This window comes from Gopherus evgoodei, chromosome 7 (assembly GCF_007399415.2).
Source record: "Gopherus evgoodei ecotype Sinaloan lineage chromosome 7, rGopEvg1_v1.p, whole genome shotgun sequence".
In the NCBI taxonomy this organism is placed as follows: Eukaryota; Metazoa; Chordata; order Testudines; family Testudinidae; genus Gopherus; species Gopherus evgoodei.
This window is the reverse complement of record NC_044328.1, coordinates 89,010,950-89,022,990: the sequence shown is the minus strand read 5'-3', so window position 1 is coordinate 89,022,990 and position 12,041 is coordinate 89,010,950. Positions and strand designations below refer to the sequence as shown.

At 49.9% G+C, this 12,041-nt stretch overlaps 2 protein-coding genes across 4 annotated transcripts in view; one reads left to right on the top strand and one right to left on the bottom strand.

Annotated features, from left to right (window-relative positions):
• CENPP (centromere protein P) overlaps window positions 1–12,041 on the top strand; it is a 308,525-nt gene that overhangs the window by 157,697 nt on the left and 138,787 nt on the right. The gene's annotated exons all lie outside the window — the stretch shown is intronic.
• The window catches only part of ASPN (asporin), a 39,479-nt gene that overhangs the window by 17,703 nt on the left and 9,735 nt on the right, over window positions 1–12,041 (bottom strand). For both annotated transcript variants that reach the window (XM_030571073.1, XM_030571074.1), the window contains exon 3: window positions 9,449–9,561. In XM_030571073.1, the coding sequence (XP_030426933.1) occupies window positions 9,449–9,561 (113 nt within the window). The remainder of the gene's footprint in view (window positions 1–9,448; window positions 9,562–12,041) is intronic.

The following is a 12,041-nucleotide window of genomic DNA, read 5'->3' as shown; positions in this document are numbered from 1 at the left end:
TGCTCTCTCGTTCCCCGAACCGCCGCGCAAGCGGTTCTCCTTCCCTGCGGTTTGCAGGGTGGCTCCGGGAACGCGAGAGCAAACCGCGGCGAAGCTGGTCTCCTTCCCCGGCTTGCTCTCTCGTTCCCGGAACCCCGAGCAAGCAGGTCTCCTTCCCTGCGGTTTGCTGGGTGGCTCCGGGAATGCGAGAGCAAACCGCGGCGAAGGTGGTCTCCTTTCCCGGTTTGCTCTCGCGTTCCCGGAACCCCCCTTGAAGCCGCCCAACAGCGCTGCAGTGTGGCCACATCTAACACCACTTGCAGCGCTGGTTGCTGTAAGTGTGGCCACTCTGCAGCGCTGGCCCTATACAGCTGTACTAATACAGCTGTAACAACCAGCGCTGCCAAATTTTAGATGTAGACATGGCCAGAGAAAGGCACCAGAGCCAAATCCCCCCAGCTCCCAGCACTATACCTCAGGAATATACCGTCTTGCACTGCTCAAGATGAGCAGTGCACATTTATTAATTGGTTCACCACTTCATCAATGGAAAGTGGATATACACTAGCCTCTGCAAACCTGAGCAGATTACCAAACACTTCAGGCAAACTCCCTGGTAAAGATAAACAGTTGAACACATGCAGGTGTGTCATTGCATTAAAGCTCCCTTGCTGGACAGTGGTTGTTGATGGGTTGTTTGACATCCTGCCTAGGTGTTGGTTACTTTCCTTGCTGCCTTCTCTAGGTGGCTAATATCTGTCTGATTCCCCAAATTACAGCATGTTTTAGTGATAACATATAACACAATTCTTATAATTTCATATGTATTGATGATACACATATATGAATAGAAAAATGACTTTCAGCAGATCATAACCTTTCTCATGATACCTCACATACCTCACATGGCCTGCTTTATATGCAAGATCACAATTATATATAAATGAGGGATATAGGGGTTACAGGGCGCTCCCCCCAGGTACAGAATGTCACATTGTCACTTCATAGTAATTATGAGAAAATCAGACTTGATCTTTTCCCCATCAAAATAAGGAAACAGATTGAGGGATTTGGTAGGAAATTCTGCTTTTAAAGTATCATTTGCTGTCATCTGTGGCTTTGCTAAAGAAACTAGTGCTCTGACAAGTGGCATAAAGAAAACAAACTGTTCTCAGTCAGAACTCTGTAGGTCTTGCTAAATGGTCTCAGGTGAACTAACCTGAAAAACCAAATCTTCTTTATTATCAAGAGATTATGAGCTTTCAATTAGGTCACAACTAGAGGTGATTAGTAAGGCTAAGTTCTTCTTCGAGTGATTGCTCATATCCATTCCAGGTAGGTGTACGCGCCGCGCATGCACGTCTGCTGGAAACTTTTTACCCTAGCAACTTCAGTGGGCCGGCAGGTCGCCCCCTAGAGTGGCGCCACTATGGCACTAGATATATACCCCTGCCGGCCCGCCCGCTCCTCAGTTCCTTCTTACCACCGTGTCGGTTGCTGGAACTGTGGAGTGCGGCTTGCTGACCTCCACGTCCCTAGCTCTCCTGTTCGTCTTCGTTGTTTGATTGTAGATAGTTCTTAGTTGAGTTGTAGATAGTCCTTTAGTCTAGTAGTTAGTTAGAATCTGTAAATAGTTATCGAACGTTGCCTGCAGGTGGGCCGTTGCCCTCCCCGGCACCGGGCCCATGCCTGGCTCGCCGGGTTTCAAGCAGTGCTCAGCGTGCAAGAAGCCTATGCCTACGAGCGATCCCCACGACGCGTGCCTTAAGTGCCTTGGGGAATCGCACATTAGCGACAAGTGCTGCATTTGCAAGACCTTTAAGCCCCACACTAAAAAGGAGAGAGACCAAAGACTTCGCGCTCTCCTCATGGAAGCGGCCCTGTCTCCGGCACTGGCGGCGCAGTCAGCCAGTTCTACTACGGCACCGGACCGCACCGGCACCGGCAAGACTCCCCGGCACCGACCATCTCCGGCACCGGGAACAGATCTACGTCCCTCGGCGTCTGCTACACCATCAAGGCAGGCCCGAGCAGACCGCCCGGCACCTACCTTAGCCGCGGCACCGCCTGCAGGACTGCTTTCGACTCCGGGCCCAGAAGGTCCGTCGAGTCCAGCTCCACCTAGCTCCCTCGTAAGATCAGGGGTCGAGCTAAGGGTCCCATCGACACCGGAGACCTTCGCCTTGGCCCGGGACTTAATTGCACTTACGGAGCCATCTCAGCCTCAGCCGGCACCCCCGGGACGCATAACTTCCAGGGGTAAGCCGATGCTTCGAGCGCTGTCTTCCGAGTCCCGGCACCGATCACCCCGGAGGCGCGAACGCTCACGCTCGGGGCGCCGCTCGGAGTCCCGGCACCGGTCGCCCAGACGGTACTGGTCGTACTCGCGGCACCGATCACCATCCGCACGGTCCCGGTCGGGCTCATCTCACCACTGGCACCGAGACTCCAGGAGCCATTCGTCTCAGCGTTCGGCCCCGCGGTCGACCTCCCGGCACCGAACCGGTGGCAGGTCCCGAACCTGGTCGACCTCCCGGCACCGCGCTGGTGGTAGGTCCCGGTCTCCGCTGCCGGCCCTGCACCACGTTCACAGAAGGTCGTGGTCCCGCTCCCGGCACCGACATCGCTCCCTGTCGGGATCTCGGCACAGATCATCATGGCGGTCCCGGTCCCGATCCCGGTACCGATGTGGGTCGCGGCACCGAGCCTCGGCACCGAGGGGAGCATCAGTCACGGCGCATGGAGCTGCATATCATCCAAGCTCGGCGCCCCCCTGGCCTTCTAGGGAGCTGTCGGTTTCCTCCCGCACTGGCAGTGTCTATGCCATGGCACAGGACAGGCACGCGGGCCTGTTCCAAGACCCTCCGCCACAAGAATGAGGGCCTCCACAGTGGGGGTTTTGAACCCCATGGGCATATTCTCAGGCCCAGGGTCCGCAACACATTACCCCCCGCCCTGTGGCGGAACACAGACCACCGGAGGCGACGGCGTCTAGACCCCCTCACTCCCCGGAAACGGACGATACTCACCGGGACCCAGAGCTCCCTCCGGAAACGGAGGTGCAGCCCCTCACGGAACCCCCCGTGGACACCTTGTTGCGGGAGGCTCTTCGTCCTCGTCTCCGGATGAGGCTGTGGCGGGCACCTCGTCCTCCAGCCCCCCCCCCCAGATTTGAGGGCACACCAGGACCTCCTCCGCCGGGTGGCACAGAACCTGAACTTGCAGGCGGAGGAGGTGTCGGAAATTGAGGACCCGGTGGCGAGCATCCTTTCATCCGAGGCGCCCACCAGAGTGGCACTGCCCTTAATAAAAACAATCCAGACTAATGCCACTAACATCTGGCAGTCACCGGCCTCCATCCCTCCGACGGCTCGAGGGGTTGAGCGAAAGTACATGGCCCCCTCAAAGGGCTATGAATACTTATATGTTCACCCGACCCCCTGCTCGTTGGTGGTCCAGTCAGTGAACGATAGGGAGCGCCACGGGCAAGAGGCCCCAGCGCCCAAGTCGAAGGAGGCGAGGCGGATGGACCTCCTGGGCCGCAAGGTCTATTCGGCGGGGGCGCTGCAGCTCCGGGTCTCAAACCAACAGGCTCTCCTCAGCCGCTACTCTTTCAATTCCTGGGTAGCAGCGGGGAAATTTGTGGAGCTCTTGCCCCAGGATGCATGCCAGGAATTTTCCACCATCCTGGACGAGGGCAAGAAAGTAGCAAGAACATCGCTACAGGCCTCCCTTGATGCTGCCGACTCGGCCGCTCGGACTCTAGCTTTGGGGCTTACGATGCGCCGGATTTCTTGGCTGCAGGTCTCTGGCCTTCCGCCGGAGCTCCAGCACACAATCCAGGACCTCCCCTTCGAAGGCCAGGGCCTGTTTTCGGATAAAACAGACCCTAGATTGAAGGATCTAAAAGATAACAGGGTCATCATAAGGTCGCTGGGCATGCATACGCCGGCGACACAATGTAGGCCGTTCAGGCAGCAAAACCAGCAGCAGCGGCGGCGGCCATACTCTCAATTCCGCCCACGGCAGGACCTTTCGAGGCGCCGAGGCAGGAACAACCGCCGCAGGCAGTCTGGTGGGCAAACGGGGCAGAACCAAGGCTCCACCAAGGCCCATCCAGGACCTAAGCCTTCGTTTTGAAGGTGCGCCCGGGGGCGCAGTACCAGTTTCCCCTCCGGATCCTTCCCTGCAGTTTTCCAACCGCCTTTCCTTTTTCCTCTCGGCGTGGACCCAAATAACGTTGGACCGTTGGGTCTTGCGTATGGTGCAGGCCGGCTATCGCCTGCAGTTTTCTTCGCCCCCACCCTCCCACCCACCTTCCCCATCCCTCTTCAGGGACCCCTCTCACGAGCAATTCCTCCGTCAGGAGGTGCACGCACTCCTTGCCAAGGGAGCCATAGAGGCGGTTCCGGACAACGAGAAGGGCAAGGGGTTTTATTCCCGTTACTTTCTAATCCCCAAATCCAAGGGCGGCCTCAGGCCCATTCTCGACCTGCGGGAACTCAACAAGTATATCGTGAAGTTGAAGTTCCGCATGGTATCCCTTGGAACCATCATCCCTTCCCTGGATCCCGGAGATTGGTACGTCGCCCTTGATATGCAGGACGCTTACTTTCATATCTCAATTGCCCCCCCAACACAGGCTTTTCCTCCGCTTCGTGGCCAACCGCCAACATTACCAATTTGCGGTCTTTCCGTTTGGCCTCTCTACGGCCCCGAGAGTCTTTACAAAATGCATGGCAGTCATCATCGCACATCTTCGACGTTGCCGCATCCACGTCTTTCCCCTATTTGGACGACTGGCTGATCCGAGGCACGTCGGAGCTACAGGTCCGCAACCATGTCGACAGGATCAACACCCTCTTTGCGATCTTGGGCCTCGTAATCAATGTGGACAAGTCTACTCTACTTCCCACGCAGCGGATAGAGTTTATCGGGGCCGTTCTAGATTCTACCCTGGCCAGGGCCTTGTTACCCTTGCCCAGGTTCCAGTCTTTGTCGGACATCATTCTACGTTTGCGAGCGGCCCTGATGACCTCTCTACGAACGTGCCTGGCCCTCCTAGGCCACATGGCAGCCTGCACATTTGTAACAGCATATGCTCGACTCCGCATGAAACCTCTTCAATCATGGCTCATTGCGCAGTATCGGCCAGCCAGACAGTCGTTGGACACGGTCGTCACTGTCCCTCAGAAGGTGCTGGACTCTCTTCGATGGTGGCTGGACCAATCGGTAGTCTGTGCAGGGCTCCCGTTTCATCCGCCCCAACCTTCGGCATCCCTGACCACGGACGCCTCCGATCTGGGATGGGGGGCTCACTGCGGCACCCAGAGAACCCAGGGCTTGTGGACGCCACAAGAGATCAACCTCCATATCCACGTACGGGAGTTGAGGGCGGTCCGCCTTGCTTGTCAAGCGTTTGTCCATCTCCTTCAAGGTCGTTGTGTCGCGGTCTTCACCGACAACACAACGACCATGTTTTACATCAACAAGCAGGGCGGCACCAGGTCTTCTCCACTCTGTCTCGAGGCAATACGTCTCTGGGACTTTTGCATAGCCCATTCGATTCACCTTTCAGCCTCCTATCTCCCGGGAGTGCGGAACACCCTAGCGGATCGGCTGAGCAGATCCTTCCGTTCGCACGAGTGGTCCCTCCGTCCGGACGTCGCCCTCTCACTCTTCCAGAGGTGGGGTCGTCCCCGGATGGACCTCTTCGTGTCCAGGGTGAACAGGAAGTGTCGAACATTCTGCTCCTTCCAGGGTCGGGAGCCAGGATCTCTAGTGGATGCATTCCTGATCCCATGGACAGCCCGCCTGTGTTATGCTTTCCCGCCCATCCTGCTGATTCACAGAGTTCTCATCAAGGTGCGCAGAGACAGAGCCCGGGTGATTCTCATAGCTCCAGCATGGGCCAGACAGCACTGGTATCCCGTGTTGCTGGACCTCTCAGAAGCCAACCCAGTTACCCTGCCCCTTCATCGGGACCTGATCACTCAGGACCACAGCAGGCTCTGTCACCCGGACCTTCCGTCTCTTCACCTGACGGCATGGCTCCTGCGTGGTTGACAGACTCTGAGTTGCGATGTTCCACCCCGGTTCGCGAGGTTCTCATGGGCAGCAGGAAGCCTTCCACCAGAGCGACTTACACAGCTAAGTGGAAGCATTTCTCCTGCTGGTGTTCAGAGAAAGCTTTTCGTCCTACGGAGACTCCCGTCACCACTCTGTTAGACTATATCTGGTCCCTTAAGACCCAAGGTCTGGCACTGTCGTCTCTCCGAGTCCACCTAGCCACCATCTCTGCGTTTCATCCTGGAGTGGATGGCTATTCGGTCTTCTCTCACCCTATGGTGGCGAGATTCCTGAAGGGGCTGGAGCGGCTCTATCCACAAATTCGCCCTCCAGCCCCTTCATGGGACCTCAACCTGGTCCTGACTCGGCTTATGGCCCCTCCATTCGAGCCATTAGCTACTTGCTCCCTGCTCTACCTCTCATGGAAGACCGCCTTCCTTGTGGCCATTACCTTAGCTAGACGAGTGTCAGAGCTGAGGGCCCTCACGGTGGACCCACCGTATACCGTCTTCCATAAAGACAAGGTACAGCTGAGACCTCACCCTGCCTTTCTTCCCAAGGTGGTCTCAGCTTTCCATGTGAACCAAGAGATTTTTCTCCCAGTCTTCTTTCCCAAGCCCCATTCGTCCCGCAGCGAGCAGCAGCTCCACTCGCTAGATGTCCGTCGAGCACTAGCATTTTATGTGGACAGGACCAAACCCTTCCGCAAGTCCCCCCAGTTATTTGTGGCAGTAGCGGACCGGGTCAAGGGGCTACCGATTTCCTCCCAAAGGTTATCTTCATGGGTTACTTCCTGCATCAAGACCTGCTACGACCTGGCCCAGGTTCCGACGGGCCGTGTGACTGCTCACTCCACCAGAGCACAGGCGTCATCGCTGGCTTTCCTCGCCCGCGTCCCGATCCAAGAGATCTGTAGGGCGGCGACCTGGTCATCGGTCCATACATTCGCTTCCCATTACGCGCTGGTCCAGCAGTCCAGAGATGATGCGGCCTTTGGTTCTGCAGTGCTCCAGGCCGCGACTTCTCACTCCGACCCCACCGCCTAGGTAAGGCTTGGGAATCACCTACCTGGAATGGATATGAGCAATTGCTCGAAGAAGAAAAGACGGTTACTCACCTTTGTAACTGTTGTTCTTCGAGATGTGTTGCTCATATCCATTCCACACCCGCCCTCCTTCCCCACTGTCGGAGTAGCCGGCAAGAAGGAACTGAGGAGCGGGCGGGCCGGCAGGGGTATATATCTAGTGCCATAGTGGCGCCACTCTAGGGGGCGACCTGCCGGCCCACTGGAGTTGCTAGGGTAAAAAGTTTCCGGCAGACATGCACGCGCGGCGCGTACACCTACCTGGAATGGATATGAGCAACACATCTCGAAGAACAACAGTTACAAAGGTGAGTAACCGTCTTATTTAGTCATGGAGATTTTTAGTAAAAGTCATGGACAGGTCATGGGCAATAAACAAATATTCACAGCCCGTGACCTGTCCATGACTTTTATTGTAAATATCCCTGACAAAAATTTAGCAGTTCCTGGGGCCCTGAGGACCAACGGCTGGCCTCTGCTTTGGTGGTGGAGGGTGGGGTCAGTCAGTCCCTGCCACCTCCTTCTCCGAGGCCCCCGAGGACTGCCACTCTGAAACCCCTGCTGCTCAGGGACCACTGCTGCTCCAGCGGCTCCCGGGGCCAGTGGCACTGGCCACTGTTTGTGCAGTCCTGGGGCTGCCCCAGCAGTGGCCAATGCAGCTGCCCTTGGGGCTGCCTCAGCAGCAGCTGGAGCAGCTGGCCTCAGGGTCCACTCCAGCAGCCAGCCCCAGGGCCTCCCTAGCAGCCACCTGGACGTCTCACACTGGGATCTGCCCCAGCAGCTGCTCGGGCAGCCCTGGGGTCAGCCACAACGGCAGCTGCAGCTGTGGAGGTCCCGGAAAGTCATGGAATCCATGACTTCCGTGACCTTTGTGACAGACTCGCAGCCTTAGTAATGGCTTCTGATTTATCTCTGTGTTCTGACACTGGAGGTTAGTATCAGTTAATGTTCACTTAAATAAAAAAATAGTGTGTTCTTCGTCAACTTACTGTAAAGTTCATACTGATTACATTTTTGTGTCTGGATGCAAGGCATTTGATAAATAGACATTAAGTGTGGCAACCACTAAGGTTGTATAATACCTATTTTCTCTACTACCAATGAATCCACAATAAGTAAAAGCTCTACTGATAGACTGTGGAGTACATTAGATTTGCTAAACTTTCATTTGTTGTTGAGAGACCAAGTTCTGTCAGAAAGGATTTTTTCCAGTAGTCAAACCTATCTATCCTGTATTTATTACCGTGACATTGGGGATCTCTTTTTAAGGTACTCTATGTTGGTCAGTTGCCTTTGACTTGACTCTTTCTTTGACTTGAGGTGTGGATTTGTTCTTTTCTTTTCTTTTCTTTTTGTGTATATAAAAGCATGCTCCAAAACGTCTGTTAGTCTATAAGGTGCCACAGGATTCTTTGCTGCTTTTACAGATCCAGACTAACACTGCTACCCCTCTGATTTTTGTGTATGGTGGCTGTCTGTTATGTCTAAAAACTGAACTAAAAGACTATTAAAGAAACCAAGATATGCTGCATGATCTGTGAGGAGATAGAAGATATGGGGAAAAAACCTCAAATATTTGTGAGATAGGAGGGATTTTGCAAAAGGCAGGTGATTTTTATTTTTGTTTACCTTAGTTGTTTATAACAGATTTTCCTGATCTAGACCTCCCAGTCACCCCAGCCCATCCTATTTTGCTTGCACTGCTGGAAGGGAGCATCAGGTACAATCCTGTCAAACTGATATATTCTAGTTTTAAAGTGTCATTTTCTCATCATAATTTTTAATAATTTTCATATTATTTTAATTTAGTATGCTTGCCTATATCTTAAAGAATTAATAAGGCGGCAGACAGGATTTTCAAAGGAGCTCAGTGTTGGCCTTACGTTGTTTTATTTGAAGTTAGTAGGAGTTTTACCATTCACTTCAATGGAAGCAGAGTTAGGTGAGTGCTTTTGAAAATTCCTCCCAGACATCTCTTTCACATGTGGGATTAAGTTTATGGCTGTTGGTTACAGTACTTAGATGGGGAGAGTGGGAAATTTGTCTTATAGTCAGTTAAAGCTGAGAGAAATTTCTCTCTGGGTACTTAAAAGCTTGAATGTATTTTCCCTGCCCATGGCACGTGTCTGGATGTTGTGAGCTCCATGTAAACTGACAAGATTGCAGTCTGTAATGTGTATGCACCCAGAGTTGAAGACATCAAAATATTTTATTCTAATTAATCTAAATTGTTGTAGAAGGAAGTCATAATTTATATAAATAAATTCAATCTCTGAGTTGCCTAAATAACACTGAATCAGAAAATGACAAACTTACATAAAGTGATGTGAGTCCTTTGAGATCATTTTCCTTGACCTCTTTAATTTTGTTGTTTTGAAGGTCTATCATGCGAGTATCAGCTGGAATATTGTTTGGTATTGAAGTCAAACCTATTTAGTGTTAATGATAAACAAAAAAATATATAAATATCTTCTATTGATATACAGTAAACCATTAACTGCTAAGCAGGACAACACACTGAGAATGTAAATGTGTGGTTTTTAGCTCTGCATTGAATACATATGTTGTTAGTTCAGTCTATCTTATAATTTTAGCTTTTAAAAAAAGTTTCATATTTATACAAAGCTCAACATCAGCCCACAATTCCATTGTTTTCAGTATTCCATTGAAACAGTTACTTTTTTAAAAGAATAAAATTTATCTGTCGTTTCCCCAAAAGTTTGTAGCATCCTTTTAAAGTGTAGGCACCAGAAAGTGAAAATGAGTAGGAACTGACTGTATAAAATAAAAAGTTAAACTGACTCGTCTATTTTCAATATCCAAGCTTCATAAAATACAAAAAGTAAACGATAATACTTAAACACATTTCTAATTCATAGATCTCAAAGTGTTTTAGAAAAACAGATACACATTTTTTCTCCATTTCACAAATGGGTAAACTGTGAAACAGAGAGGTCACACTGAGTTAGAACTGAGCCCAGCTCTCTTGACTCCCATGCTAGTACTCTTCTATACTGGACATTTTAAAATAACAAGATTTATCTTGACTTGCACTTTCAGTAAAAAACAGTTGGTTAGAGTTACTCAAAATAAAATGTACACATCCTGTTTGCTTATTAAACTAAATAGTTATGGTTAGAAAAGTTACAATAATGTGGCTTCATGGTATTCAATAATTCAGTGGACCCATATTATGTAGGATCAGCTTACAAGTCAAAATATGATTTTTAAAAACTATTAGTATGTAATCTCTACCTTTGATCTGAAATTCAAATGTGGTCTTTATTTCTCTTTGCTAACTATTGATTTATAAGGCAGAATTGAATCTGGTGTGTTCTTCTGTATTACTTCGTGTTCTTCAGAATTAAGAGGAGTAAAAACTACTACATCTCTACCCCGATATAACGCTGTCCTTGGGAGCCAAAAAATCTTACTGCGTTATAGGTGAAACCACGTTATATTGAACTTGCTTTGATCCACCGGATTACGCAGCCCCCCCCCGCCCCCCGAGCACTGTTTTACCGCGTTATATCCAAATTTGTGTTATATCGGGTCACGTTATATCGGGGTAGAGGTGTATTTGTCAATAAAGTAAGTAGATATGACTTTAAATACAGAGCGGAAGTTACGTTGAGGAGAAGTAAAGTGGGGTGTGGAGGGATTTTTCATGGGCCTTCTTCATTGCAATGAATTTCACCTTGGATGTTTAGATTTATAATTTAAAAAAAGAACACATTTAAAAATCCGATCAGTCCCACTTTTTGTATTTGGAAATACCGGAGTTCAGGGTTTAGTTGTTTTTGGCTGCTCCAGTTAATGATCTTATTGTCTTCAGCTTTGGTTGCTAGCTGTCATGAATAGGCAAATTCTGAGGATTTCTAACTATGCCTTTTTAAACTTGAGTTTGAATCCCAACATAATTTAAATTCACTTGAGCGATGTATACTTCTTTATTAAACATAAAATGTAAGTTTATAACAAGAGCATGCAATAGGAAATATAATCTTATCCTCTGTAGAAAGCTCACTGTCAGACCTGGTTCAGCCTCCATCCCATTGCACATATATTACATGAGACAAAGGCTGTTTTTTGCAGCTCTGGACCCTCTGTTCACCTCTCCCCCACTTTTTCCCATCCAGGGTTGGAGAAAGGCCTATCAGGGAAGGATGGGAAACTAAGCAGGAACTGACAGGAGATTCCAGATAGGAGAGAGTTCAGACCATAGCCTCAGGAAGGCAGTGGGGAAGAAGAGGGTACAGCAGTCCTAAGGTAGAGTCCAGACAGCAGTACTTGTTCTGGGGAAAGAAGGTGTAATTAATATGGAAAGGGCCGAAATAAAGGTTGTGGCATTCCACAAGAGCTCTTCCTACTACCTGGTTCCAAATGGCCTATGTTTAACGACATGTGCCATAAATGACAAATGTATAATTATTTTAAATATTAAATCTGTTTTATGGATCTTTTCTAAATGTTTGAATTTAATAAAACAGTTTTGCAACCTGTAACAAGGCCCCCAACAACCATTACCCTGTTACAGATTGTAAAAGTTGTTTATTTTGTTCAGATAATGAGGAAAACATCCATAAAAATAGGTTATACCCTATTTAAAAAAAACTTCCAATAATGAGTTGACATGAACTAAAGCATAGGTGTCACACATTGTGAGGGCTTGTGTTGCAAATGATCAGGTTTGAAGATTAGGAGCTTCACTTATTGGTAGAAGATATGCTGATACAGGGTTACTGTACAAAAGGAAGTATTTCTTCACACAGTCACCCTGTGGAACTCTGCCAGAGGATGTTGTGAAGGCCAAGACTATAACAGGGATCAAAAAAGAACTAAATAAGTTCATGGAGGATAGGTCCATCAGTGGCTATTAGACAGGATGGACAGGAATGCAAAGCCATGC